This window comes from Tripterygium wilfordii, chromosome 18, assembly GCF_013401445.1.
Source record: "Tripterygium wilfordii isolate XIE 37 chromosome 18, ASM1340144v1, whole genome shotgun sequence".
Classification (NCBI taxonomy): domain Eukaryota; kingdom Viridiplantae; phylum Streptophyta; class Magnoliopsida; order Celastrales; family Celastraceae; genus Tripterygium; species Tripterygium wilfordii.
The window spans coordinates 11,083,499-11,109,440 of record NC_052249.1 but is presented as its reverse complement, the minus strand read 5'-3'; the positions used below and the strand labels follow the sequence as shown (position 1 = coordinate 11,109,440).

At 37.0% G+C, this 25,942-nt stretch overlaps 6 protein-coding genes across 11 annotated transcripts; 4 read left to right on the top strand and 2 right to left on the bottom strand.

The window, feature by feature from the left end:
* On the top strand, nucleotides 1-2,422 carry LOC119983887. 3 transcript variants are annotated; one of them, XM_038827624.1, is made up of 4 exons: nucleotides 1-119; nucleotides 316-401; nucleotides 685-997; nucleotides 1,084-2,422. In XM_038827624.1, the coding sequence occupies exons 2-4, from the start codon at nucleotides 338-340 to the stop codon at nucleotides 2,333-2,335; spliced, it is 1,629 nt and encodes a 542-aa protein (XP_038683552.1). In that variant the 5' UTR covers nucleotides 1-119; nucleotides 316-337; the 3' UTR covers nucleotides 2,336-2,422. The 3 variants fall into 3 exon arrangements, with proteins under 3 accessions (XP_038683552.1, XP_038683551.1, XP_038683553.1); XM_038827623.1 differs by having other exon boundaries at nucleotides 2-401; XM_038827625.1 differs by having other exon boundaries at nucleotides 4-401; nucleotides 668-997.
* Nucleotides 2,423-3,179: 757 nt separating this feature from the next.
* Nucleotides 3,180-7,613, bottom strand: LOC119983753. Its single transcript, XM_038827481.1, has 9 exons — nucleotides 7,359-7,613; nucleotides 7,205-7,252; nucleotides 7,052-7,121; nucleotides 6,095-6,185; nucleotides 5,922-5,983; nucleotides 4,544-4,911; nucleotides 4,437-4,470; nucleotides 4,184-4,315; nucleotides 3,180-3,487 (listed from the first exon to the last, which is right to left on the bottom strand). Exons 2-9 carry the CDS (start codon nucleotides 7,250-7,252, stop codon nucleotides 3,303-3,305), a joined length of 990 nt encoding a protein of 329 aa, XP_038683409.1. The 5' UTR covers nucleotides 7,359-7,613; the 3' UTR covers nucleotides 3,180-3,302.
* A 642-nt stretch (nucleotides 7,614-8,255) lies between these two features.
* On the top strand, nucleotides 8,256-12,211 carry LOC119984171 (flavin mononucleotide hydrolase 1, chloroplatic). Of its 2 annotated transcripts, none has more exons than XM_038827997.1 (7): nucleotides 8,256-8,493; nucleotides 9,437-9,512; nucleotides 10,141-10,192; nucleotides 10,894-11,008; nucleotides 11,089-11,159; nucleotides 11,662-11,749; nucleotides 11,910-12,211. In XM_038827997.1, the coding sequence occupies exons 1-7, from the start codon at nucleotides 8,303-8,305 to the stop codon at nucleotides 12,037-12,039; spliced, it is 723 nt and encodes a 240-aa protein (XP_038683925.1). In that variant the 5' UTR covers nucleotides 8,256-8,302; the 3' UTR covers nucleotides 12,040-12,211. The 2 variants fall into 2 exon arrangements, with proteins under 2 accessions (XP_038683925.1, XP_038683926.1); XM_038827998.1 differs by having other exon boundaries at nucleotides 11,902-12,211.
* Nucleotides 12,212-12,424: 213 nt separating this feature from the next.
* On the bottom strand, nucleotides 12,425-18,359 carry LOC119984169 (protein PELOTA 1). 2 transcript variants are annotated; one of them, XM_038827995.1, is made up of 16 exons: nucleotides 18,186-18,356; nucleotides 18,008-18,090; nucleotides 17,423-17,498; nucleotides 17,245-17,319; nucleotides 17,099-17,155; nucleotides 16,610-16,655; nucleotides 16,404-16,479; nucleotides 15,620-15,695; nucleotides 15,449-15,481; nucleotides 15,252-15,320; nucleotides 14,691-14,797; nucleotides 14,253-14,325; nucleotides 14,066-14,104; nucleotides 13,466-13,560; nucleotides 12,987-13,093; nucleotides 12,425-12,807 (listed from the first exon to the last, which is right to left on the bottom strand). In XM_038827995.1, exons 1-16 carry the CDS (start codon nucleotides 18,234-18,236, stop codon nucleotides 12,734-12,736), a joined length of 1,137 nt encoding a protein of 378 aa, XP_038683923.1. In that variant the 5' UTR covers nucleotides 18,237-18,356; the 3' UTR covers nucleotides 12,425-12,733. The 2 variants fall into 2 exon arrangements, with proteins under 2 accessions (XP_038683923.1, XP_038683924.1); XM_038827996.1 differs by lacking the exon at nucleotides 12,425-12,807 and having other exon boundaries at nucleotides 13,021-13,093; nucleotides 14,061-14,104; nucleotides 18,186-18,359.
* A 165-nt stretch (nucleotides 18,360-18,524) lies between these two features.
* On the top strand, nucleotides 18,525-22,199 carry LOC119984168. The gene is made up of 4 exons (XM_038827994.1): nucleotides 18,525-18,809; nucleotides 18,951-20,047; nucleotides 20,188-20,291; nucleotides 21,796-22,199. Exons 2-4 carry the CDS (start codon nucleotides 18,952-18,954, stop codon nucleotides 22,009-22,011), a joined length of 1,416 nt encoding a protein of 471 aa, XP_038683922.1. The 5' UTR covers nucleotides 18,525-18,809; nucleotide 18,951; the 3' UTR covers nucleotides 22,012-22,199.
* A 572-nt stretch (nucleotides 22,200-22,771) lies between these two features.
* Nucleotides 22,772-25,847, top strand: LOC119984612 (probable UDP-arabinopyranose mutase 5). 2 transcript variants are annotated; one of them, XM_038828643.1, is made up of 3 exons: nucleotides 22,772-23,021; nucleotides 24,263-24,392; nucleotides 24,605-25,847. In XM_038828643.1, the coding sequence occupies exons 1-3, from the start codon at nucleotides 22,779-22,781 to the stop codon at nucleotides 25,651-25,653; spliced, it is 1,422 nt and encodes a 473-aa protein (XP_038684571.1). In that variant the 5' UTR covers nucleotides 22,772-22,778; the 3' UTR covers nucleotides 25,654-25,847. The 2 variants fall into 2 exon arrangements, with proteins under 2 accessions (XP_038684571.1, XP_038684570.1); XM_038828642.1 differs by having other exon boundaries at nucleotides 24,472-25,847.
* The last annotated feature ends 95 nt before the right edge of the window (nucleotides 25,848-25,942 follow it).

Sequence of the window (25,942 nt, the reverse complement as noted above, 5' to 3'; positions counted from 1 at the left end):
CAAAGTAAAAGATGACTTTATAATAGAGCAATTAATCGTCATCAATAAGCAGTAAAGTGAGGATGAAATATGTGCAAGGCTCGTACAAACACCAAGAAGTCAAGACAAGAGAGAAAGAGGTAAGATTATATACTTGGTTTGTTCTTCAACTTATATTACCTGTACCAGGAGTTGGGTGATGTTTGTAATCGTCTCCTAGTGAAGTATTCAGAGGGGCAAGTTTCTTCAATCTGGCCATCGGATTGTTGGGTAGTTGTGTTGCCATGTGAGAGGAATTTCATCAATTTTCTTCAATTTTGACTCGTGTTTGGACAGTGCATAGCAGGTGTTCGACAAAATGCTGCAGCCAACTGCATCAAAGAAACATGAGAAACAACGATCCTTTTGGCTTGGTTGCAATGGTAGTAGCCCCTCTTTTTTACAGCTTAAAATACAATTTCTTTAAGCCACGATAGCACCACCTTCAAAATATGATTTTTTGTGTCCTGAGTTTACAAGGTAACATACTTTGTAAATCCCAGCAGAGTATACCTCTTCTATATGTCTCCATTATGGTTAGAATTGTGTTTTTCTTGAGCTCCAGGAATCTAATGCCGGCTAATATTGGCCAAACTAGTTAACAGTATCATACCCTTCACTCTTATAACACTAGACCTCACTTTCACAGTCCCAAAAATATGGCAGAAATTCCTAACCAAGTCGCGATTGAGGATGGCAGAGATATGGCTACATCTGATGTAGACAATGCAGCAACGAAGATTGGGACGACTATGGAGGTTTACAAGACATATAAAATGGTGGAAGAAGCAAAGCCCTTGAGAGAGGAAGTCTGGTCTTGGTATTTGTATGAGCTTTGCACATATTTCATCCACACTACTCTTATGCCTGTTATTTTTCCACTCATCATAAGTCAAATAGTGCATCATCCACCAAAGCCTAGTCATGGATGGTGGAGGACCCGATTGGGTCTTCCTTGCAGAGAAAATCAGATGCAACTGTGAGTTCTGAAAAACACCAACTATTGTACATAGTTTTTTTATTACATTTGTTAGCAATGAATTCACTTGTACGTTTTCATTTCAGGTATGAAAAACTGACACTGAGGTCGATAAATGTGAGTACCTCAACATTTTCACCATTGGAGTGGACATCATATTCCTGGTCATTAGGCTTGATCTTGTGTAGTCCTCTGCTTGATTTTATCTCCAACCAACTAGACCATGGCAACAAACAACTAATCATTGCCGGAGCTGCAACAACCATCGGAGCCTTTTTTTGTCTTCCTGTCGGATTCTTGAAAGTCACATGGATCTTCCCACCATATATCATAGTCATTGTCATCGCAAACATAATCGCTGCATCATTCCACACGCACCACCTTGGCCTAATTGTCCGTAACTTCACTGGACCAAAAAACCAATTCACAGATAGAAGAAAAATCTCCAGTTGGCTTACAGTCTGCGCTACTGTTCTTGGATGTCTAGGCTCTGTATTGGTTTCAACATTCACTTATCACAAACTCCAAGAGTCAGAAAAATTTCTAAGTCTCTGGGTTGTCTCAATTTTTAGTGGCCTTAAATGGCTTGCTGGGATATTCCACATCTTCTTTATAAGAAGACCTAGTGAAACATTAACTACAACATCTACTCTTCCTGAACAACATTTTCTCTCCATTTTTGCATACCCTCGCGCCATCAGAAGCCTAATTGCAGTTTTCCTTTCTTCATTCACAACAATGTGTGTTTTCACTGGAGGGTTGCTTTATTTACTAGGCCAATTGTGCCTTAAACCAACCTTTTTACTCTTTTTTTGGCAAACTTATTTTATCTTCCCTATGATTGCTCTGCCATTACTACGACAATTGCAGCTTGTTGTTAAGGCTAACGCAGTGAAAATGCAACTTCTTGGTTTCCTCTTATCCACAATGACTTCTGGGTTGGGATTCTATTACCATGACTATGTTTGGCATAGACAAAATGTTCTGCTTTTTGCAGCAACACAAGGCACCTCAGTTGGGCTCTTACACGGTTTTGGGCGGATTTTGGTATTAGATTGTTCACCATCTGGCAAAGAAGGTGCATTTTCTACTTGGTATTCTTGGGTGAGGGCAATTGGAACTTGTACAGGATTTGCAGTGGCATCATCATTTCCTGGGAATGCAAGCACTTATTTTGGGATCGCGTTTTGCGCGGCCACGATTGGGATGTCTCTGCTGGTTTTTGGTAATGTTAGTGAGTTTGGTGGAGGAGTGAAAGCTGCACTAGTGAATGATAATGAAGATGGTGAAAATGGTCCCTCTGTTCATGAACATATGAGTGTGGAAGCTGCAGCATAACTAAGAAGAAATTCATGCAGTAGTACTCTTGTTTTTGAAAGAACTTGTAAATCCCAAATAAAAACAGAATTTGCTCAAAATTTCTAGAGAATTTGAATTTCTCCTCTTCTGATTAGTTACTCCTAGTTCATCTTTGTAATCTATGAACGGCAGTATTCATAGTGGGGGGCCTAATGGGCTATTTTAAACCGACGGGCACAAACGGCAGTGTTGATTTATTTTTTTCCTTTCTTAACTCTTAACGGTTAGTTTTCGAAAATAAGTTTCCTGTGATTTGCTAACATGCGCAGCGAGCGGAGGTTGCCTTATTATCCGATATGGGTCTAGTAGGACAGGCCATTAAAAAGATGGGCTTTAAAATAAGCCAGGAAATTGAAACCAAAAAGGCCCTGCTGAGACAAAGCGACAGTTTGGCCTCTTTTTCCCTAAAAAGCAGCCCAAGGACAATTGTTGCCAGTGCCAACCATCATGCACTGAAAGAGCTGCCTATTACAAAGCACAATTGTTCAATAAAATACTTATTCTCTTCTACCAACAAGGAACAAGTAATTTACACTCAACTGCTATATAATCAAACGAAATTTTGTGCCCTGTCCCCTACTTGGCCTAATCTGGTTTCATTGTAAGATCTCTATAGTTCTACCTGCCTGAAATAATTTGTACCGTGATCCAAATATAGTAACAATAATCATACTTCAACCAAGAAACTTAACCAATGAAAATGCCCTAGTTTACCCAATTTGCAAGAACAGTTCATAGATGGGGGACAGAAACATATTGTGAAAAAGCTGAATTTCACATCATCAATCCTGATTACCCATATGAGAATAGTGAAAAAAGTATGTAGGGAACCTAAAATCATATAGTCACATATACAAACAGTATTCACACAACAGACTAATCACAACACAATGTGGATAGAAAAATATAAGCATTATGAAGATAAATTTGTAACAGACCATCGGCACTATAGCTTCATCACACGGGCTACTCTTTCAAAGAAGATTGGGCACATGCTTGTGCTGAACCTCAGCATCTCCCTCATCCATTCTGGTGCTACTCTCTCAAATGTACCAAGCGATAAGACACGATACAGAAGCTCACATTCCTCTCCAGCAGTTTTGTTTACCCATGTTAAACTGAATGAGTAACCTGTGCAGCAATAATCAACAGAAACAAAGGGATAGAAAAGCATTCAAGGTCACTGATACGAAGAAAGAAGCGAAAAGTACAAAGATTAATAATTCCAACAAATATACAACCGGCCATCATTATACTTAAGTGGCCTTTTAATATTGTCAGAAACCCTAATATGACACTACCAACAAATTTTTTACCCAATCTATTGTAATTGTTTATCTTGGATATCACCAAATCATAGGCCAACACGGCAACACCAGAATAACAGTTACATCAGTATATTCTTCTTTCAGACATTTCAAATTCTAACAAATGTATGTATGTATCCTAAATGAGACCCATATGATAATATAATTATAGCCAGTTACCTCAAATCACGCATGAGTATGGCATGCATAATTTCACTAGATAGCTTGCTTCAGTCATTGTTTCAGATTCTAGTGTGTTTCAGTACTTCCAATTTCTTTTTCTTCCTTCTATCCACTACAAGTCGTGGAATTTTCTTCACATATCTTTACATTTTGTTCTAAATTTACACTTACGTAAATGAAGCAGAAATGAAATCAAATTTGAATCCAATGCCTTATACCCTTAAAATCATATCAATCTACAGATGCTCATGGAATGTGCAAAATGATTGAGGCTCAAGAAGATATAGCATGTATAGTTACGAGGAATTGATATTGGTTCCAACCACTAAGAAATTACCACTGGAATGATGCACAGCTGAAATGGATAGTCCTTCACCTTGACTCTTAGCAGACAATTTCATGCCCACTAGGGACTCAACAAGAGCTTGGAACAAACAATTAGCTGAGCCCTGGTCATTAATATCACCACCTGAAAACATAATTTAATTATACATTATCATCATCATTGATAATAATAATAACAATAATGATAATGATAATAATAACAATAACAATAAATAACACATTAATAGAAGAAGTTTAATGTATACCTAATCCGTTAGTAATTCTTTTGCAGCATTCTGGCTGGATAATCACAAGAAAAGTCAGAGATGAGAAAAACACAACTTCCACTTAATAGGTAGAGATAAGGACATACCCATTGATCATATGCAAGAGCCCCACTGAACAAAGTTTTCTTAGATAAGCCCTCTGCTGTTTCTCTTACAATGGCATCATCAACACCACTACTAACAGGCATAACCAAACCTTTAAATTCAGCCCCAGTATGGCTTATTGTCTTTCTTTTGCTAGGGCCATTAGGTATATCAGTCTCAACCCCAGATTCCCAGCTGCGCTTTTTTGTCATTCTTCTGCTTGAGCCGCTTGATGCCTTTCCTGAAACAACTTGAGTACCACAAGATGCACTCAGTTGTGCATTATCTGTGTTGGCACCCTTAGAACTGGAAGAGAGTCCCTCTTGATTCAGCATTTGGAGCCTCTCAACTTCTTCAGAAAGCATTTTATCTGCCATAAAATTTGAACCCTCGATGGAGGGGAAATATATCATTTTCTGACCAGAAAGTAAAAATCTACACCCATAATTTACATAATTCTGAGGGCATTTTGGCCAGAAAGCAAAGGATGTGAACAGGGATTGAAGGTTCTAACTTCTAAGTCTACAGATCAGAAATGATGCATAAATAAACTCTAGTTTCGTGTTCCAATCAGTTAAGACTGATAAGGATATGATTGAATCATTTACAAAAAAGAATCAGAAAAACTAAACTTAGTTTGCAATGAACATAAAGCTCAAAGAATGGATCCCAAAGTGCTTCTTCCAGATACATTAAGCACAGACATCATAATCATAAGCCAGGTTGAGAGCTCTCGATCTCCGCTTAATCTGGGAACACTTCCATTGAACTTTTTAGGAGATAATTCTAATAATCAATCAAAGGAAATAATTTATTTCCCGATAGAAAATCTGAGTACCGAAACAAAGTATTCAGAACCTCTTTAAAGAAAACTCATCCACATAAACAATGGTCCATACACAATAAAGGAAACCAGCTCTATATTACCAGAATATGCTACTCCAAGTAGCATTATGCAAATTAATGTTTCCAGCCATACACAGTGAGTTCTAGATTAATTTATATAAAAACCTGAACCAAAAGAGTAAAATCTCATTTTACTTCAGCTCTACTTAGGCTTCAATCCATTTATAATCTCATCCAATTTGTACCCTACCGGGAATTCTAATTTGTGACCTTGCAAGGGCTTGGATTTAGAGGTTTCCACATACTGACCTGGCTTCCAGCTCTCAACTATCAGCACTTGAACACATCACATCATGCAGGCTTAACTGTCTAAAGAAACCTATGCAAATTCTTACATAAAAAACATATATTTCCCATACTCATATAAAATATCTAGGTAAACCGGGGTATAAGACTCAAGATCCATTTCCATTGCTAAAGATATTTTATGCTAGCCTCTAGTAGCAGAATTCATTAGAGTCCATTGTTGCTTACTGTTTTGGTTCTCCTCTAATAAAAGCTTTTGGTACTCCGCACATTGCCCATCCTTGGTGGACCTGCAACAAAATAAGATATGTTACAGATTCCACCTCAATCTAAATTTTACAAAGTGATGCTTCAAATAACAAAACAACAAAAGAATAAAAGGGGAATTTAGGAACACATACCTTATTGAAGCCACTTCATTTCTCAAGTCATTAACTTCCATACGCAGTCGATCGTTTTCACTTCTCAAATGTTGTATTAACTCTTCCGCAGCTGAACAACATGAAGCAATAATTAATTAATTAATAGATGAGTTTTTAGACCGGTAAAATTTTATAGGGTGTCTAGAATTCCAACATATAACATGTGCTATTGGTTTTATAGAGTAAAAGTGTAAAACAATTTCAGACTCAATTTGAAATTTTAATTCAACTAAGGTTAGTGATTTTGATACAATACTTAACGACTTATCCTGGAACGCATCTCCTGCTATTATGGAGTCAGAATATATAGACACAGCTTCAGGATTAAAAAAAAGTTTCCAAATGAGGATTTCCATTTCTTGAAGAGCACAATACATGGCTGACCTTGTAAAAATCAGATATATCTAGGCCAAAGCGAACTTCAACTCACAGGTCCAGTCCAAAGCTAATAGATATAACTGACTAGCATGTCAGCCAGTGAACCAAAATGGAATCAGATAAGTGCATTTAAACATATCATAAAGTCTACTATTGACCTAAATTCTGAGCATGTGAAACCCTAACATATGTAATTAATGGCAGACATCATCAAATTTGTAAATTTGGGATCCAAGGGTTCATAAATGGCACCATGTAGATGAGCAGCGAAAAACGTGGAATCAACAAAAACCAGATACTTAATGCCAATGGAAACGATCAACATCAATCATCCATTACATCAGGTAATCTGATGAATTCAGGCATCATCTATGCAACACCCAAAAGGCGTGACGCTTGAAACACTAGACTTACTACATCTCTGCTTCCAGCATAAGATGTCCAGGCAAAAGAAGAAGGCAAGCATCATAATTATAATATAAATCCCATACATAAATTATTATGATTTAAATTACATAGATAGGGCACTCTTCAACTAAAACATGAAGATACACTTACCAGATACATAATTAAGAAACTTCACCTCTTGATCTTTATTGACTTCATCCAACTCGAACATTTTCTTCTTCTGTACACATAAATATCACGAATTAGAATACACAAAAAAAAAAGCCACAAAATAATACAAGAAAAGAGAGAGAAAACAAAAACCTTGAGCTTATCATACTTATCATACAGCTTCTTGTACAAAGCCTCCATCTACATCGAATGATAAACAAATCAAATTACAAGCCAACAAATCGCGACAAAACCGAGAAATGAGAGAAATCAATGAATACGAGAGAAAGAGCGGCATAAGACTTACTTCTGTTGTTCGATTCCTCGACAGCCTAACGTAGAGGATTGATGATAACGATGTTTAAAATAAAAGACCTTAGATGAATGAATCTAGAGATTAAAACAGCAATTAGAGAACCCTGTAGAGAGTAAGGAGTATTGGTGAAGATGACAGCAAACGTTCGTGATTGGGAGCAGAGAAAAGTCCCGGGAAAATGGAAATTCAAATTACTGGAAGAGAGTTCCTGTCTTCTAGTAGAAGGGGAAGATGCAGAGAGGGCGAGAGAGAGTTTGCAGCCTTAGTCGGTTCATAGGACAGCTGGCGGCCCAGATAAAGTTACGTGGGCCTAAGGCCCCAAAGAATTTTAGGGTAAACTAAGGCCCAAGGACTTCTGACATAAATATTTATAACAAAAAATTAATTAATAATAATAATAAATTTATTATTGCTGATAATAAAAATAGTTTTTGTTAACGGATAATTAAAAAGTTTATTATAATCCAAGATAATAGTTTAGTTATTTTTAAGTGTTTGGGATATAAAGTACTTATGGTTGATGAAATTTGAATTTGGTTGTTATTTTTCCATGTGGTCCTCCATAATTGTCATACAAAAATTTGAATTTTTGTACAATAAAATTGAATCATTTACAAATATTACATAATTGTGACATAAAAATTTGAATAATTCTATAAGAAAAATGAATACTTTACAGAGGAGTGATGAATATTTGAATATCGAGTTTAGACTCATATTGAATTTTCAAAAAATAAATTTGTATTATGTCATTTTTGGCTACCAATAAAAAGAGCGATAAATAATTGTTATATTAAAAAATTGAATAAATGAACCAATTAATTAATTATCAGAACAAATATATATTTTGTCAAAATTTTCTTAGGGATTGTTTGGCAGTGATTTTCCGAAGACACAAAACAGTTCGAGATCCAAACAATTTTGGAATTTCACAGATGGCGCTCTCGCTGATGTTACCCACCATTTGCTTCCCTCTCAAATTCTGCCCGAGAAGATCCACCACTACAACAATGGCAGCGACTCTCAACTCCTACTCCTCCAATAAAAGAAGGTCGACGCTATTGTTCGACGTTATGGATACTCTTGTTCGCGACCCTTTTTATCATGACGTCCCTGCGTTCTTCGGGTACTTTCTGCTTTGGGATCTGATTGCTTCTTCTTCTTCTTCTTCTCGTTAGTACTGTCAGATTTTGCTTTATTAGATTGAGTAATTACTAGTTTAACTCATCTGTTGAAATAAATAGGTTTGATTGTTAGCTGATTGTGAAACACGAAGAATTGTGGGACAAATGACTGTCTAGATTTCAAGGTTTCATGTTCTTTTTGCATAAAATTGAATGATATTGCTGATATCTTCATATTTGCTACTCGGACAAGCAAGACTTTTGTTATTGCCAGTTTTCATTTGGTTTGATATTCATCAGCGTTGATTTTGTTTGGATATTTTTCTAATCCTAGGGCATGTATATATAAATCAACGCTGTTGTCTAAGGGTCTGATAAGGGATTACAGATTGGATTCGATGTTGCTTATAATCTTCCATGATTACTTATTTTAATTTCCTCCAAACTAAAGCTTGAGGGCCTATTCTTCTATGTGGTAATTTGTTAATTATGGGTGTGCGGAGTCATTCACATGTTGCTGAAAGACAGTTTAGTTAGAAGCTTGACTCATCTATTCCAGTAATGCCATCAGCTTGAACAAGTTGAGCTAAAATGTCAAGAAGCTCAACTTGAACTTGTTATATAAACACGCTGTTTTGGTAAATACTTGCTTTGTTGGACTCTGACTCATTTTTTGGACTCAAGCTTGAATAGTATTGCTAGCCCAACAAGCCTTAGCTGAACCAAGTTTAAATCTCAATGTTTACAATTTGAAAATGTGATGGGTTTAAACCTCAACCTAGTCCTTCGCTTGAGCTCCATTTTCTATTCATGGGTTGAGTTCGAACATGCTGAAGCTCAGCTCTAATCATACCCACCTGCAGTTAGAACTAAATCTATGTTTATGTTTTAGCACTTCAATTACCAGCGTTCATTTTGCTAATCAATCTGAGATTTTATGGTCAGAATGTCTATGAAGGAACTATTAGAATGCAAGCACCCAACTGCATGGATTGAGTTTGAAACAGGGGTGATCAATGAGGTACACTTGGAACTGTTAACAACTTATGTTCTCTGGGATTTCAACTGTCTTTTTAATCCAAATGAATAAAAATTTAGTTCTGGGCATCTTTGAATCATCGAGTGGAGAAATCAATAGAAGCTTAGAACATCTCCTGGCAAATTTTTTTTTTTGCTTTTGAACTTTTGCCTATGAATGTCGCAGTTTGGTTTAAAAACCAGTAACTGTATTTTATTCCCTTGTATTTTCTTTGATTGCGTATAGCAACTGAATTGATTTCTGTTTTTCTTTGTTTGTCATTGCCTTTGTACTTAACTTCTTGTCAAGGTTATTTTTTATGTATCTAACTATCTACGTGGTGGGAAGATGCTTTGTACAGTAAGCCACTAATTGTCAGTCATCCAAATTTTGAATTTGTAATCTATGCAGCTCAGCTATAAGAAAATTTTCCCTATTTTTTCTTGAAGTACCCATAATTTGTTTTCTTTGTGGTTTGTATGTCTTTTAAGTTACACACAAAAGAATCACAGCTCTATTCAAATGTATCTCTTTAGTACATTCATACTTGATCTCTTAAATGCTATGTCATTTTCTATTTCTCCTGAGATTTTGAATTTTCAATTGAATGGTTCACTACTTCACTTTTCAGACGGAGCTTGCCAGGAAATTCTTTAAAGATGGAAGGCCTTTTGATCTGGAAGGTTGGTGCGAGTATTGTTTGGTAATAGATAATGCCTTCATTTTAGAGTTTAAGTAGCGATTTTCATAATGATGTGTTTAGTTGTGCCAGCTTTTAGAATTATGTTTACATGAAGTCCTGGCTAAAAATTCAAAACATTGCAACTTTTTTGCGTATATAATCTTTTTTGTTTTCTAGCTTTTGAGGCTGTACAGTCTATTAGATTAATTGCTTATGGTAGAATCAAAGAAACAGTGTTAGCCAAGAGAGTGACAGTGGCCAATATATTGGCACTACCTGTGATAAATACTTAATGTGTCTTGATGCATACTGAGCATGCTCAGAGTGCTCTAAGTGATGTTGGAATACACTTTCTTCTGGAGTTCTCATTAAGACAATATATGTGACAAGCATATCTTTGAAATAGTTTCTTCGAAATGCAGAGGTAAGGTTGCATATCTTGCCCTTTCCCAACCCAAATCCACTGTGGGAGCCTTGTACACTAGAGTTGCATACCTGTATGATGTTCAAATTACATGCAAGTATTAGTCACTATCAAACTTTGACTTTGGGCATTTATATATCTTGCTGACTTGCTCTATACAGGTTGTTCAAGCTGGTTATTTAGTTGATTAGGCATTTCTGCTTGTGGAATATACCTCATTATCTGTGCAAACTTTTGCCATAATTTTTGTCAAATAAATGGGTAATATGTCTTTGCAGGACTCAAGAGTTGCATGAGAAAAGGATACTCCTACATAGAAGGGGTTGAGGAATTGCTTCAGGCTTTAAAACAAAGCAACTATGAGATGCATGCTTTTACGAACTATCCAATTTGGTAAGATGTAATTGATCTTTTTCTTATTATATTCAGTTCTTTGATAATGAAATGATGATGGTTTAATTTTCTATTTGTAGGTATGAAATGATTGAGGACAAGCTACAACTCTCAACCTATTTATCTTGGACGTTTTGTTCATGCAAAAGTGGTACACTTGATGTTTGTTGATGCTATTTAGGTCTCGTCATCTCGTGTCTCTGCCCTGCACATGTACATGTTTGCAATCTTTCGTGTATCTAGCATACATACAGGCTTTAGTGATGTTCAATGTTATTTGCCATTGATATTCAACCATGCTTTGAGTGCATCATAGATTTCGACAAAAAGTTGAAATGACTTGCAGAGTTCTTATCATCCCTTTTTCTTAAATATATGTCTCATGTCTATCTCTACGAAGTTAGTGCAAAACTCTAGATATTTGGACTATCAGTGATTCTTTGAGAAGGAAAGAGGAAATTCCAGTTAAGCGAGTATCAAATCTCTTATCTACTGTTGCTTCTAACTTCAACCTTTGAATTAGATGAGTGGGTATTTGTATTTTAATCACAAGGATTCACCTGTTTGAATATGAATATCAAGAGACTTCTGACTTTATTTTGTGATGTTACTATTCTGCTGCGAACAATGACCCTCTTCGATGTGGTTTGTAGGAAAGAGGAAACCTGATCCTGAATTCTACTGGCAAGCTTTGCGAGATCTTAAAGTTGATGCAGATAGCTGCATCTTCATTGATGACAGGTAGTTATCTAATTATTTTTTTTTTCAGCATCCGTTTTTCTATCAAACAGGTGAATCCGGACACTCATAATTAACAAATTGTAGATATACATGGGCATGCACATATCGCTGTTCTATGCATTTAGAGTTTTAAACACTGATTATCATGCAAGTTTTCCAGGTTACGAAACGTAGAGGCAGCAGTAGAAGTTGGCATGGTCGGTCTGCAATTCAAGAATGTGGATTTGTTGCGTCAAGATCTCTCTAAGTTGGGTATTGAGTTTGACCTCACCGAACAGCATTTGTCTTGATCTCTTCATTCATTCGTAAACTCGATTTCTTGACGTATTAAAACCACCCTCTTCCCAGTATTCTTCCTGCCACGGATCCAGGATCCCGATATCAGCAGGAAGCCCGCAAATGTACAGATTTTTGTTTCATGTACAACCTCAATAAAGAGAATGACTTGGAACATTATCACCATAGTCTCAGTTCATTCCTTTAGTAGTATTTTTTGTCGGTAACATGGTCACTGAACAATAATGGTTTTTTAGTTACTGTTATTTTAAATTTCTCAATTTGATCCAAAGAACATAAAATTTTCTTGCCCTTTCTCTCTCTTCCCTCGAGCATTTTGTGTCCAACCCTAATTTTTCTCACTTTCCCACATTTTCTTTGCAATCAAACAAAGAAAAGTTTCCAATGAAGGTTATTTTCCTTTACAAAATGTTTGAATGACACAAGAAGGCTTCCTAGATAAAGAAATAAGCGTAGGATAAATACATTTACTAGCAGACGCGAGAGAAAAGGTAAACATAAGAAAATGCCTGGGTGAATCCTATCATATTATTATTACTACATCACCCAGAGAACCCACGTCTGGGCCATCTAATTGCTCTGTGCTGTGCTGTATATGCTACATCATTAATGTTGCTGCATAAAATAATAGTGTACATGCCCGCAGCTGCCGACCATAAACTGATTCTTGCTTTCTTCCAACGAAGATCACATCTCAATGTCTTCTAGGTCAGGTAGAGGGAACCGAAGGATTGCAGCAATGCCTGTTAATTGTGCCAGTTCTGTTTTGAACGAATTGCGCAATCAGAATAGTGATATTCAGGAACAATAATGGGAGTACGAATGTAAAAAAAAAAAAGACACCCCTTTGCTATTCTCATCTGAAATTCAGGCAAGGGGAAGAGGGAACAATCAATCCTTATAATAAGATACACAAAGCAAGAAAACAAATAGTACTCACGCTCTCCAGAGACGTGCATAGACGAAAATATATGAACCGTCCCCCCCGAATCTTTCACTGAGTTGACCAAATTGACATACTTTTTCCTTGTTTCTACATCAGCATTCCTGAAAGCCATATTTGCAATGCCAAATATATAAAGTGAAAAAATATCAATGAAGTTATGATTTTCCATACAATATCATCAGGATCTAACTATAAATTATTGGAGTAAACATTAGCAATATTGTACAGGAAAAATGAAAAGAACCATTTAAGTGAAACTTCAAATAATAACCTAACTACTTTTTGATATTACGAGGCTTTGATAATGATATCTCAGAAAATATTGTCCTCCCAACTTTCAAAACATACCTTGAAAACCTCATGCAGAAAAATCAGATAATAACAGGCTAAACTAAACATCCCCCAGACAAAAAGGACTTTTACATTGTGGGCATTGATGTGAAAAGAATTTGAAGTTCTTTAATTGTACCAACCTGAAGAGGTCATCAGTGATTAGCAAAGTTTGGACAGCCATTCGCTCATGAGCAACTTCCACATGTTTTGGCCCATAGCATGCACGATTTGGATCCTACACAGACCAGAGACGAATCAGGAACCTATCCCCGAAAAGCCACTAGAATACATGAACACAAGAGAACAATGAGAGTGAAAGACAACAAAATCTTTCGATGGTCATCAGGCACCAATGAAAATTTCTCAATTCTTCTCACTTCTGCACCACTATCTACACACGTGGCTTAGATACTGCATAAATTGCATATGGAGTCCATTCAAGATGCTCCGGGTAACCAATAGGCCTTTCTTGAGTTACCATATCATGAATCAATATGGGAATGTCTCCGTAAGTTACAATTAGAAGTTTGCAAAGACCACATTCTAAAGCATCCACATCACTTATGGATTTCATAATGTTAACAGTATTCTTGTAATTCATAGCTTCCTAGGGTCCAATAAAATGAGATTTGTTTACATTTTTAACCATTTTGAACTGTCAAGTCATTGCCCACAAATACATTAAAGCAAGTGACGAGAAACAACAGGATTAACTAAAAAACTAAAGAATAGAACCTGACATTTGAAAGCATGTTGAAGAAATCCTTGAGAACTCGGATCTGGAAAGGGAAATAGAATAAAACTGTTGTCAAAGTTGCAAATATACTACAGAATGGAGTCTTTCGAAGAAACATACAAGTAATGAAAAAGTAAAATTCTTGAACAAAGCTAAAAGGAGTCGAGAAAAAAATTAAGATTTTATATTACCTCTTGTGCCGCTTTAGTGTCTTTAATCATATTCGTGATATTTGGTGCATCAAGAACCTCTCTCAAGCTATGCCTGTGTACCAGGTTTAGTCTCATTGGTATTAAAAGCATACTAAAAGGTGCAGAGGTATTATAATGCCAACAAAAACAATTGAACAAAAAGTAGACAAATCTGACCTATGAATTTCACCACACAAAAAACAAAAATCATAGACTCCTAAACCTTTCAATGCACAACAAATCGCCAATCAACAAATAACATCACAGAAAACTCCCTGAACTGATGAAGCATATCCAAACTGTTGCATTCTCTTTTGTTGATTCTAATAATGTTTAATTGATAGCCTCTTTCGATACACCATACAACTGCTAGTCTACTTAAAGTCAGTCACAATAGAAATTGATCAGCTTCAAGTACAAAATAGTTAGATAACATACTTGTACCCTGAGGTAGTATGCACAAGGACTATGCGCGACTTGTTCTCAATTATTGGTCTCAGTTGTCTCCTCTCAGCCTCCAGCAATAAGTGACTGTGAAACTGATCCTGAAGCATAAATAACATCATTCAGTAAGTTTATAGCATCGTAAGCATCTATATTGAATCATTTTATATTGAATCAAGCATCTAGAACAAGAAGAAACGGAAATAGCAATGCCACATATTCCTATTCATGAAAATAAGGATTCGCAAGACACTCGAATTAGAGAGTAAAATCACTGAAGTTAGAATTGCACAATTCAAGATATTTAAGTTGCAGGATTAGTTTATGCAAACTCCAAGCGTGATTCAACTCATATTTATTGCCCCGAGCCCCAAGACAAGTTTCTCGCATATACAGGTGTCATAGATATTGGATCACATAATTAAACATGTTCTACATTGCTACTTTCTTCAAGCTTTCATGAATTTTGTTTCCAAATCTGACAATACAAGACTCAATTCAACTCAAGTCTTGATTCAGAACATAGCAATTTTGAGTGTCAATTTTACCCCTCACCTTTGTGAAACCAGGACTGGCAATCACAGCACAGCGTATGACATTGAAATCAACATGTTTCAGAAAAGCCTAAAACATAAAAAGTTAAGCATGTGTTAGGAGCAATTGAGTAAGCTAACTTCTAAAATATTATTCCACAGGCCTAACATATTCCCACAATGGTGGTAGGAAGCTAGAAAACTCTGAGAAAAAGTCACCTGTAAGACATTCTCAAAAAACTTATTCAAAGCCTGAAAAAGATCACGAAGGAACAAAAGGAAAAAATTAGAAAGGGATCATGTAAACCACCAGAACTGAGCAATAGCAATGGTAATTGATGAAAAAATAACTTGATTCCACAATTAAAAGCTTCAAATAGAGGCACATACAGACTCATAACCAGCGATAGCAGGTCCATGCTTGCGAGGAATTGAAGTCTCAACACGTGATCTAGTAGTTGTCATACTGTTATACAACGTATTAGCCACCATAACATGAGTTAGAAACAACAAACACCATTTTACTACAGCCAAAAATAACATCTGTACTTTCAGATTCAAGAAACATCAACTTCTAAGCAGAAAAAGCACACGACCTGATTCTTAATTCTCTTTAGACTATGACCATTTATCATGCAAAGGCCAGCTGAACTAGTTTTCTAAACAAAAGTCAACCCAAATTGCACATGATATCAGTAGGTCATTTAACTTTTGATCAAATTAAGAAAAGGATTCAAATTTAACAATGGACCTCAATTGGTGGTCATTAAAAGCTGCGTCAGCACCATGAACCCAAAATGTGTTTTAATGACAACATACTAAGCCATACCAATACTCTTAAAAGTTAAAACTACTTCTACTGCTTCAAGCATTCCAAAAATTCTCCATTTCAACAGCCTAAAGAGGGTCCACACTATCTCCAAGTAGTGGATTTAAAAGTGATAAGTTGAAAATAAAGAGGCATGCTAAATGCTTTTGAGATACCCACATGTTTTAGTCAGTATTTGAGCATTCCAATAAAAATCATTAGGACTCTATATGCTTTGACACCCTGTTTGAGCTCATTCTATGTTATCTTACTATTGTACTCAAATTTCTCAAGACAATATAAATCATATATCTGAACGTCATATACATTTAAAGATGACCGAGATTCCTGTTGAATTATGCATACCTTTTACCAACAAGGAAGATGTGTGCTAATCCTTCTTGCATTAAAACGACAGCTAGATCAGCACTTGCAGCAGGATCTTAAATTACAAAAAAAAAAGGGAGAATATTTGTTAAGATGTTTTCATGTGCATCTAACTTTTTATGAGATCAAACTATAATTATAAAGAAGGCAACAAAGCAACAAATTCCTAAACCATGACAACGTACCAGAGGCCTGCTGAAGTGCATCTAAGGCCAATGAGTCCCAAAGATCCTGTTATGTATTGGTTATCATATGACACAAGCCAATGATTAATAAAGGATAGCATTCAGTTACAAGCTACAAAAATTAAGAGTTAAGATAATATTCCATAAAATTAAATGAAGACCATCTCATGATAAGCAAACAAATTCACATGAATCTTTACATTTCATATGCACCATCTCCAAGACTCCAACACACCAGAACTACACGACAAAGTAAATCCTAATAAATTAAGCATGGATAATAATACCAAACATGATTCACTATCTTCACTGTAGGATGGGTGGACATGAGAGGACAGTTAAAGTTCAACGGTGTGAAATAAACAAGTTCAGGGGGAGGTCCATTTTTAAGTCCAGATTTAACCATATTAAGAAAGCACACAAATGGAACGCATGGCAGAGTATTCTTTGTTTTTTTGGAATTAAAGACAACAGAAAGTGGAAGTGTACCTTTCTTAAAACAAAAGGTCGATGCAGCTCGAGTTCTAAAGTATGGAATGCCCCTATCTGCAATGAAACAATGATAAGGTAACTACAGGCTAAGATCATCCCTCTTCCAACCTAGAAAGTAGAAACGAATACCATAGTTCATTTACCTTGACATGTTCATTCTCTAGGATATTCTTCCCACGTACTCGCAAGATGGAACCCACTTTGTCGTAATCCACGGCCTAAATATGTAAATGAATCAAAATTATTATATTCAAAACGATCTTGGAACGTTTCTGCATGTAAGAACGAATCACGATGTTTTAGGATGTAAAATTTTCATACCTCAACTTTTATTTCCAACTTCAGCTTCACTCTTTCTGCATCTCTTCCTCCGGATGCCGCCTCCCTTAGGACTTTCCTGTAAAAGTGAGCCAGTAACAATAGTTAAATTGTTGAGAAATAAATCAATCTCGTAGAATTGTACTCAACAAGCTAAAGTAGATTTAATTGAAAATCATAACTTTCACTAAAGATAAATTACTTCATCATATGATATTCTAAATAGAAATTATTTGACACATTTAACCATATTATGCCAAAAATAATGACACAATGATTGCTATACTTGTCAAAAATTATCAAAATCTCAAGTTTCCTTCTCTTTGTTCGTGACGATAAGAGTTTGACGATCCAAGCTTTATTACTCAAACTGGTGTCTCTGTTGTTTTACTCTCCTCTGGTTTGAATCAAATATACTTGGTCTAAATTCCTAAGAACCAAACATAATTTCCATCTCTGTATTGGAGCCAATAACTATGTGCGTAATCAAAGTAATAAGAATTAGTTTCAGGCTTTCAGCTTCTAGACAACGAATTCCAAATAATTTGACTAACTAAAAAATAGAGAAAGGAAAGACAGATAAGATACCTGACAGTAACAGCCATTAGAGTATCTCCGGGAGCTATCAAATTATAAGCAAACCATAGATCATCTGAATCAACTGCTACCATCTACACAAACGCGCAATCATAAATTAAAGAAAAGAAGAACAAAATTAACAATATTAGAAAATTCGATTTATGAAATTGAAGGGAGGTGGTAGTACCTTGACGCTTCCAGGTCCATTAGGCGCAAGGTCCTTCCGAACGATCCTCATGTTGAAAATCTTCGGAGCTCGCTGGCTTCAATGAATCGATTCAATTCAAACCCTACAGCATCAAACTGTCCCACTTGCAGTCGGAAGAGTAGGAATCGTTTTCTTTGCCCTTTTTTTATATAATATAATAAATATTATTTTGCCTTTTTTACCCCAAAAAAATAAAAACTTTCCTTTTCTTCTGGTTTTCAAAAATAAATTTCACAACAAGCCCTCGCGTACTTGAGAAAATTACACCTCTGCCACAGCCATATCCAAGGCATACATACTGACATGGTGGTGACAGTACTGGAATAGCGACAGTGTGATCCAGTAGCCATGAAAGTGTGACAGACGGAATAGCCCATAGCAGCCACGTTGAAATGCGCACCCCATCAATTCTGTCTCAACCTCTTTGGGCTTCTCCTCGCTCAGCAGCTGTCAGTGCTCCCTTTCCTACGCGTGTCATGAGGCATCTCGACCGCCTCCCCATCCCAAACCTTCTCGCTTATGTCTCCACAAACCCTCCTCCGCTAGACCCTCTCTATGGTTCTGCTGCTGCTCGAATCAGCACCGTCAAGGCTATGCGATCAGGTAAATTCGGCTTTCAACTTACTTGGACAATTTAAGATATTCCTCTGAGTCTTTGACCAAACATTTTATTTCCACTTTGTCTAGTTCGTTCAGATTTTGATGTGGTCTTGAGACTTACAGTGTCGTTCGTTGTTTTTATAGCATGGAAGATCCAGAGCTAGACTGGGAAACTCAAGAACATGAATCGGAAGGAAACAGTGGCAAGAGGTGTTGGGGCATTGTGGACAAGGGACTGAGTCTGGGAAAGAAGATTTTGGTCACAGGTGTGGTACTATCCTCAGTTCCTTTTGTTCTTCCTCCACTACTTGTTATTTCCACAATTGGGTTTGCCTTCTCTGTCCCTTCTGGGCTCTTCTTGGCAAGCTATGTTTGCACTGAGAAGCTCATGGGTAAGTTGCTCTCAAGCACCACTCCACCTCCATTACTTTTGGGGTTTGGAATATGGTCCAATGATGAGGATGTTGAAGGCGCTGACATAGAACAAGATATTGATTATGAAAGAGAGGAGGAAGATCTACTTAGAGATATTAAAGGAGAGGTTGAGAGCAAGTTTGAATTAAGTGATAATGAAAATCAAAAGGTTGATTATGGAAAGGGAAGTGTTGGGGCATATGGAAAAGAATTATCAGAAGGTGCAGATGAAATTGTGGAGGAAAATTGGCCAGGAGGAGATAATTTTGAGCGCTTAAATGATCAAGATAAACCATTGGAAGAGACAGGAGTAACAATTAATAGGAGACGAGAAGGGCAAGAAGATGAACTGGTGGTGGAGCAAGTCAAGGATGAGCAGCCTGTGAATGTACTAAGTGAGGTAGAGGTGGTAATTGAGGGAGATGAGAAAAGTGATAGCAATGTTGTAGAAGAGGAGACACCTTTTGAGGTGACAAAAGTTGCTGTAGAGTTACATCTGGGTGGTGACATTGAAGAAGATAAGGAAGTAGTTAGAGAGACAAGGGGGTTATTAGAAAAACTGCAAGATGAAGGTGACAGTGTGGATGTAGCTAACATTGTGGAAGAAGAGCCGAGACCTTTGGAAGAAAAGCAGACTGTGTTGCACGCAGAAAAGGCCGATGAAAGTACTGCAAACAATGATATTCTTGTGAATGGTAAAAAGAAGATCTTGCTATTATCAAAGGAAAATGTAAGGGAAATTGCTGATGAAAGTGTGTTTGGCTTGCTTCATGAAAAACATGCCCCTGCACAGCCGTCCAAAAAAGAGGCTTATAACGGCGCTGAAGGTAAATTGTAGGATATATTATTTAATGCGTATAATAATTTTTTGATATAATGTCCCTTTCTATCATAAGATTAGTTTATTACACATATTTAAACTTAGTTGAAGCATGTGCTGGAAGTGATAAATATTCAAATTATGCAGGCCGTGAAGCTATTGATTCTGCAGAGCTTCCATCTGCCACAGGGGAAGTTGAGAACAACCATGGGGGAAAAACTTCAAAAAAGAACACCAGCATGGTTTCCAAGGTTAGGATTTAATATATGTATTTTGCGGGTTCAATTGCTGCAATCGAGTTATAACTTGTTTTGAAGAAAAAAGAAGTAATTGGATTACAACTTGAAACCACTCTGCTAGTTTATCTGCTGATTAATCGATTCATATCACAGTGATCATTTACAAGGAAACACGTCCGTCTATGCATGCATGCTGTTCTTATAAGATTGAAAATATCTTTGACATCCCAATTTTTCAACTACTTGTCTTTCCTTGTCAACATTAGATCTTGCTAAAAAAAAGTAAAACAGACGGGTGTTTCTCTCAGTCCGTATGTCTTTGCGATAGATATATGATTAAATATTTCATGCCACTTTTTTTCAGGCACCCAACTTGGTTGATTGCTTGTTAATCTATCTGTTTTTATTGTTTTTCCATGTTCATGTTCCAACTCTCTCGTAAAAGGATAGTAACTAGTAAGACAAAAAAATTCCTGGAGGAGCTTTTTATTGCTGCAGGGTACCATAAACAATTGTTCAAATTTAAAATTGTTTTTGATCCAAGGAGCTGCTAATGCTATATTTTTGGACTGTGTTTATAGATAATTAGGGTATTGAAGTATATACTGTTAGCTCTGACCAAACCCAATTTCTAGTAGCTATGAATCTTTAGGGTTTTAGGAGTTCATTTCTAGAGCTAAGGAGCAAAGCCACGTAGCAATTGTCTTTTTCCTTTCGTCTAGGAGTTCATGACTACTATTCCATTTCTAGAGCTAAGGAGCAAAGCCACGTAGCAATTGTCTTTTTCCTTTCGTCAGTTGCCAAAGTGCTGCTGCTGGACATTGTTCTAGTGTACAATTATAGTAGTGTGGTGGATGCTATATATAAGTTTTTCATTCAAGTGTTGCACTATCGAGATTTGAGTTTTCAAGCACAGGGAAACAACCTTTATGGTATATGCTTACTGACATGCCCTTCAACTATACACAGAGTTTTGATAGACTGACCCATGCTTTCATGCCTCCGCCCGGATTAATACATTCACGCCTAGCTTCAGGCGTCACCTGTTTATCAGATTTCTTGGATAGCTTCCCTACTTCAATCTATAGAGGTATATTTTGATGGCTGAAGTGAAATGCAATCTTTAGTCTGTCGTTGGTTGGAAATTAACCATGGTCACTAGCCTCTAACTGGCAGACAGTATTTCAAGTGTGTTTACGTGGCAGAGACAAAATCCTTGTGAAAGATGAAGCATTCTTTATTGAGGGGTTGGCCATCCTTAGAAATAGGGCTGTGAGTATCGGAGCTCTTTCTATAGGGGTCTCTTCTAAGCGTCACATAGCACTGGAAGCTTGGAAATTTGTAGAAATTGGATTGTGTTGACATATTCTTAGTATGTATATACGAGAAAATAATAAAAATCCATTCTCCATGTTCTTCATGAAAACCTGTTAATTGGAGTCCCAAACTAGTTTATTTTTTTAATTTTTATCCTGCTGTGTTGAACAATGAAGTTTCTTGTCTCTTACTTCCACAGGAACCTTACAGTGCCGAGGAGATATGGAAACAAATCAATGCCATGCGCATCATAGTTGGCTACAAAGTTGCACCACAAGCAACATACGTCGAGGAACTCAAAGCTCTTTATGTATTCATAGGAGTTGAGCCACCTGCGTCGCTTGAAGAGCGTAGTGATCTCAAGGGAGTAAATGACAAGCTTCAGTATCTCAAGTCCATTGTTGGAGTAAAATAAGATTAGTTTGTGGTGGTCTTGTTTCTTGTAATATTTAGTAGAACTTTTTGTTCCCTTTTTCTTTCCGAAGATGCTTGAATCTTTTGTTTGTGCGTTACCAGAGAGAGTCATAGGTGGTGGAACATCAAAGATAGTTGGTTTCAGTGAGTGGTTATTCGTGTATGAGAGAGCCTGAGGCAAATTTTACTTGTCTTCTTTACGTCTCTTTTGCCTTTGCAGAAACCAAATCAATGTGGTCAAAGATAATATGAAATGACCACTAAAAAGTCTAATTTAATATGGATGGGGACCTCAAAATTAGGCTGTGGTACATTTGTGTGTCAAGACTATTTTCTTACATTGGATTACCATAACCAAGTTGAGTTGGTATATAAAAGAAAGTTTTGCATCTTTCACACAAGAACTTGTTTTTTACGTCTAAGAATCAATAGCGATGGTCAATAAAGAATAAATTTGTGTAGGTCTATCGTTCATAGTGGACAATTCTGTGATGAGTGATGATTGCAGATCCTATTGTAAGGAAAAAAAAATATCCCCTAAATATTTCATCTCACAAAGATTGAAGAAAATTGTATTATTTTTAAAGAAGAAAAAGAAAAAGAAAGACATTCAGGGTCAAACTGTGCGGTCCATTCAGGTTTATCCGACCCGAACCGACGGATTTTTTTCCCCATTTTGAGACCCGATGGATCTCACTCACTCGTTGCAATGCGTGCGAGGGTGTGAGGTCATCATCAACGGTGATGGAGAACCCACGGTGGAAAGGAATGAGGGGATCCGCGTCCGAGATCGAAGGGACAAAACCTGGACCTTTTCTCTTTCACTCTCTCTCTTATTTGGGAGAGACACACGTTGTGACATTAATTCAAACAGTTTTTATATATCAGATCCAGTGGATGAGAACTCCGCCATCACTGCTCTCTCTAGCCATTGACACGGGTGTCTCTCACCTCTCTGAAATCTCAGATCTCTCACCTCTTCCTGATCACATCCTTCTCGATCTCTTCCTGGTAAGTTCTGTACAAAATATTGTATGATTTTATTGGACTCCTTTAATTGTTGTTTTGACATTTTGGATCAGTTCTTTCTGTTGTTGATAATTGATCAAAGGATCGTCGTAGGATGATGAGTAGCTAAGTTTGTGTGCCTTGTGCTTGAGATTTGTAATTTTCTGCTAGGTTGCTTGGTGTTGTATTCTGACTTAACTTTTGAACGATTTGAATTTTTCTTGTATAAATTACGAGGTTTAGATGAGAAAATTGGTTATGGAATTTTTTTTTCAGATGTTTTGTCATTTAATCACCGTCAATTAGCGATGGCTGCTTTTACATAAATTTATAAATCAACTATCTGGGATCTCGTGATCTACTAGCTAGCAACAGAAGAGTTGTGAAAATTTATGGGGGATAATGTTGCTTGTGAGGTATGGAGCAATTGGTGCAGATAGAAGACATGGTTATGAAGGTATTTTTTGGAGGGTTGAATCAGGTCGATTATGTATTCACTTTCTACGAAAATATGAACATGGCACGACCGTTCTAGGAGGATAATTGTATGCAATTTTCCCTCCCAGAATATGAGAGAGTTGTGGTTTCATTGGCTATAAAGTTTTCATGCGTGTGTTTAACAAAAGGAAATGGTGCAAACCCTGCATTTTGGGATGAAATCAAGTAGCTTATCTCACTGACTTTATGGAACAAAAAAGATTCTCATATAAGGGTTAAAATAAGAGAATGTTGGAGGCAGATTCACTTGAAGATCTGGTATCTTCATAATTTGGTGCAAAGATTGGGTAAAAGTGTATGTTAAGTTTCTCTTTGAAACTTTGAGTTACTATAGACAAATGTCTTTGTTTACATTGCAAGGCCTATATGAGCTGAACATAGCTTCTTGTTGAATATATTTTAGTGGTTGATGTCGAAAGATGGAGGATGGGAGGGAAGTGGGTGGAAAAAGAACGAAATGTTGTTTTTGTTTTGCAATAATGCCTCCAGTTAACTGATCATCGTTAACTGTTGTCTGGTTTTGAAGCTTTCAGCTCTAATTATTATACCTCCATTGTAAATAAAGCACACCAGTACCTAGTATCTCTTTTAGTTTTCTACACAGTTTTTTTTTATAGTAATGGATGGGGCTAAATAATATGCCTTTGAACAGTTTTGTGCATGCTCTCTTACCTTTTATGTTGACCTTTTGTTTACGAAAAGGAATACATTATACAAATAGTCACAAGGTTTTTAATGATGGACAGAGAACACTCAGAGCCGGAAAGCTGACAGAAAAAATTCTAAAGCTCTTTAGGGAATCTGGGAGAGAAGAAGTCATTTCATTCATCCAGGCTTTGAATATTCAGCACGTTGTCATCCCCGTTCTTCCCACCAGTGAGCACATTTTTCAATTTGGTAACTGCCTTTCCTGTTGAGTTTTGTACTAACTTCATATTTTCCCTTCTGTTGACAGGATGTTCTGAGAAATTCTAATATTGGCCGAAATTGTGTTAGTGAATCCTTTTTTAGCTCCCAGCTACACTATTATTCAGGCGGATAAGAAAGTTTCTGAATTTAGAATATCTACTTTTCAAAGATGTCTCTAGTGAACATCAAGGACAGTGAGATTGATATTGTGATTGGGGCTGTCAATGCGGACCTAACATCGTTCATGAATGAATGGAAACCAGTATTCTCTAGTTTGCATTTGATAATTGTCAAAGACCCTGATCTCAAGGAGGAACTCCAGATCCCTGGAGGCTTTAACCACCAAGTCTACACTAAGTCTGACATAGACCGAGTTGTAGGTTCTAAAAATTCAGTGCTGTTCTCTGGTTATTCCTGCAGGTATTTTGGTTATCTTGTATCTAGGAAGAAATACATTATTTCTATTGATGATGACTGTGTCCCTGCTAAGGAAGGCCAGGAGTTTCTGATAGATGCTGTAGCGCAGCATATTTCTAATCTTACAGCTCCAGCTACTCCATTCTTCTTTAATACACTTTATGATCCTTTCCGTAAGGGAGCAGATTTTGTCCGCGGGTACCCATTCAGCCTGAGAAGTGGGGTTGACTGTGCACTGTCATGTGGACTCTGGCTCAATCTAGCTGACCATGATGCACCTACACAAGCCCTCAAGCCAAACCAGAGGAATTCTAGATATGTTGATGCAGTAATGACTGTTCCAGCTGGGGCCATGATGCCCATCAGTGGAATCAACATTGCTTTTAACCGTGAGTTGGTGGGTCCTGCATTGTGCCCAGCTCTACGGTTGGCCGGGGAAGGAAATCTGAGGTGGGAAACAATGGAAGACATATGGAGTGGAATGTGTGTCAAGGTTATGTGTGATCACCTGGGCCTCGGTGTGAAAACTGGGCTTCCTTACGTTTGGAGGAAAGATAGAGGTAGTGCCATTGACAGCCTGAAAAAAGAGTGGGAAGGAGTGAAGCTGATGGAAGAGGTTGTCCCCTTCTTTCAGTCAGTGAGGCTGCCGCGAACTGCAAAAACACCTGAGGATTGTGTCGTTGAGTTAGCAAAAGCAGTTAAGGAGCAACTAGGAGCTGTGGATCCCGTGTTTACTCGTGCTGCTGAAGCCATGATGGAGTGGCTCAAGGTCTGGAAGGCCGTCGGATCAGGTTCATCCCTTGCAGTGTAGAAGTTACTATTGCTTAAAATAGTTCAATTACCTCAGCTGCGATATCAGAGTTAGATTTATTTACAGTTATGGAGTTTTGAATCCCTTGCATGCTTTTTTTTTTTTGCTACATTACCTTGAGACTTGAAGAAGCAATTAAAGGTACATTATTCAGTGTTATATGAAAAAAGATGGTTCCGCTTTTGTTTTCTTCAGTCTATGCTTGAACTGCAAGATCTGCAATTTGGTTGGTTTGACATGTCCTCACTGTTTCATTGTCTTAATTGATTGGCTTCACTCACCCCAACAG

Excerpts from the sequence above, each read along its gene's own strand:
- LOC119983887 (XM_038827624.1), top strand. The coding sequence starts at position 338 with ATGCTGCAGCCAACTGCATCAAAGAAACATGAGAAACAACGATCCTTT. Across the intron at positions 402-684 it reads CTTTTGGCTTGGTTGCAATG|AAATTCCTAACCAAGTCGCG; the intron begins GTAGTAGCCCCT and ends AAAATATGGCAG. Across the intron at positions 998-1,083 it reads AGAGAAAATCAGATGCAACT|GTATGAAAAACTGACACTGA; the intron begins GTGAGTTCTGAA and ends TTTTCATTTCAG.
- LOC119983753 (XM_038827481.1), bottom strand. The coding sequence starts at position 7,252 with ATGGAGGCTTTGTACAAGAAGCTGTATGATAAGTATGATAAGCTCAAG. Across the intron at positions 6,186-7,051 it reads GTTTCTTAATTATGTATCTG|CTGCGGAAGAGTTAATACAA; the intron begins GTAAGTGTATCT and ends CATGTTGTTCAG. Across the intron at positions 4,912-5,921 it reads ATTAGAGGAGAACCAAAACA|ATAAAATGCTTTCTGAAGAA; the intron begins GTAAGCAACAAT and ends ATTTTATGGCAG.
- LOC119984171 (XM_038827997.1), top strand. The coding sequence starts at position 8,303 with ATGGCGCTCTCGCTGATGTTACCCACCATTTGCTTCCCTCTCAAATTC. Across the intron at positions 11,009-11,088 it reads TTTACGAACTATCCAATTTG|GTATGAAATGATTGAGGACA; the intron begins GTAAGATGTAAT and ends TTCTATTTGTAG. Across the intron at positions 11,750-11,909 it reads TGCATCTTCATTGATGACAG|GTTACGAAACGTAGAGGCAG; the intron begins GTAGTTATCTAA and ends CAAGTTTTCCAG.
- LOC119984169 (XM_038827995.1), bottom strand. The coding sequence starts at position 18,236 with ATGAGGATCGTTCGGAAGGACCTTGCGCCTAATGGACCTGGAAGCGTC. Across the intron at positions 17,320-17,422 it reads AGTTGGAAATAAAAGTTGAG|GCCGTGGATTACGACAAAGT; the intron begins GTATGAAAATTT and ends TTACATATTTAG. Across the intron at positions 14,326-14,690 it reads CATACTACCTCAGGGTACAA|GCATAGCTTGAGAGAGGTTC; the intron begins GTATGTTATCTA and ends CCTGGTACACAG.
- LOC119984168 (XM_038827994.1), top strand. The coding sequence starts at position 18,952 with ATGGAAGATCCAGAGCTAGACTGGGAAACTCAAGAACATGAATCGGAA. Across the intron at positions 20,048-20,187 it reads GGCTTATAACGGCGCTGAAG|GCCGTGAAGCTATTGATTCT; the intron begins GTAAATTGTAGG and ends CAAATTATGCAG. Across the intron at positions 20,292-21,795 it reads ACACCAGCATGGTTTCCAAG|GAACCTTACAGTGCCGAGGA; the intron begins GTTAGGATTTAA and ends TTACTTCCACAG.
- LOC119984612 (XM_038828643.1), top strand. The coding sequence starts at position 22,779 with ATGAGGGGATCCGCGTCCGAGATCGAAGGGACAAAACCTGGACCTTTT. Across the intron at positions 23,022-24,262 it reads TCCTTCTCGATCTCTTCCTG|AGAACACTCAGAGCCGGAAA; the intron begins GTAAGTTCTGTA and ends AATGATGGACAG. Across the intron at positions 24,393-24,604 it reads CATCCCCGTTCTTCCCACCA|TGAACATCAAGGACAGTGAG; the intron begins GTGAGCACATTT and ends AGATGTCTCTAG.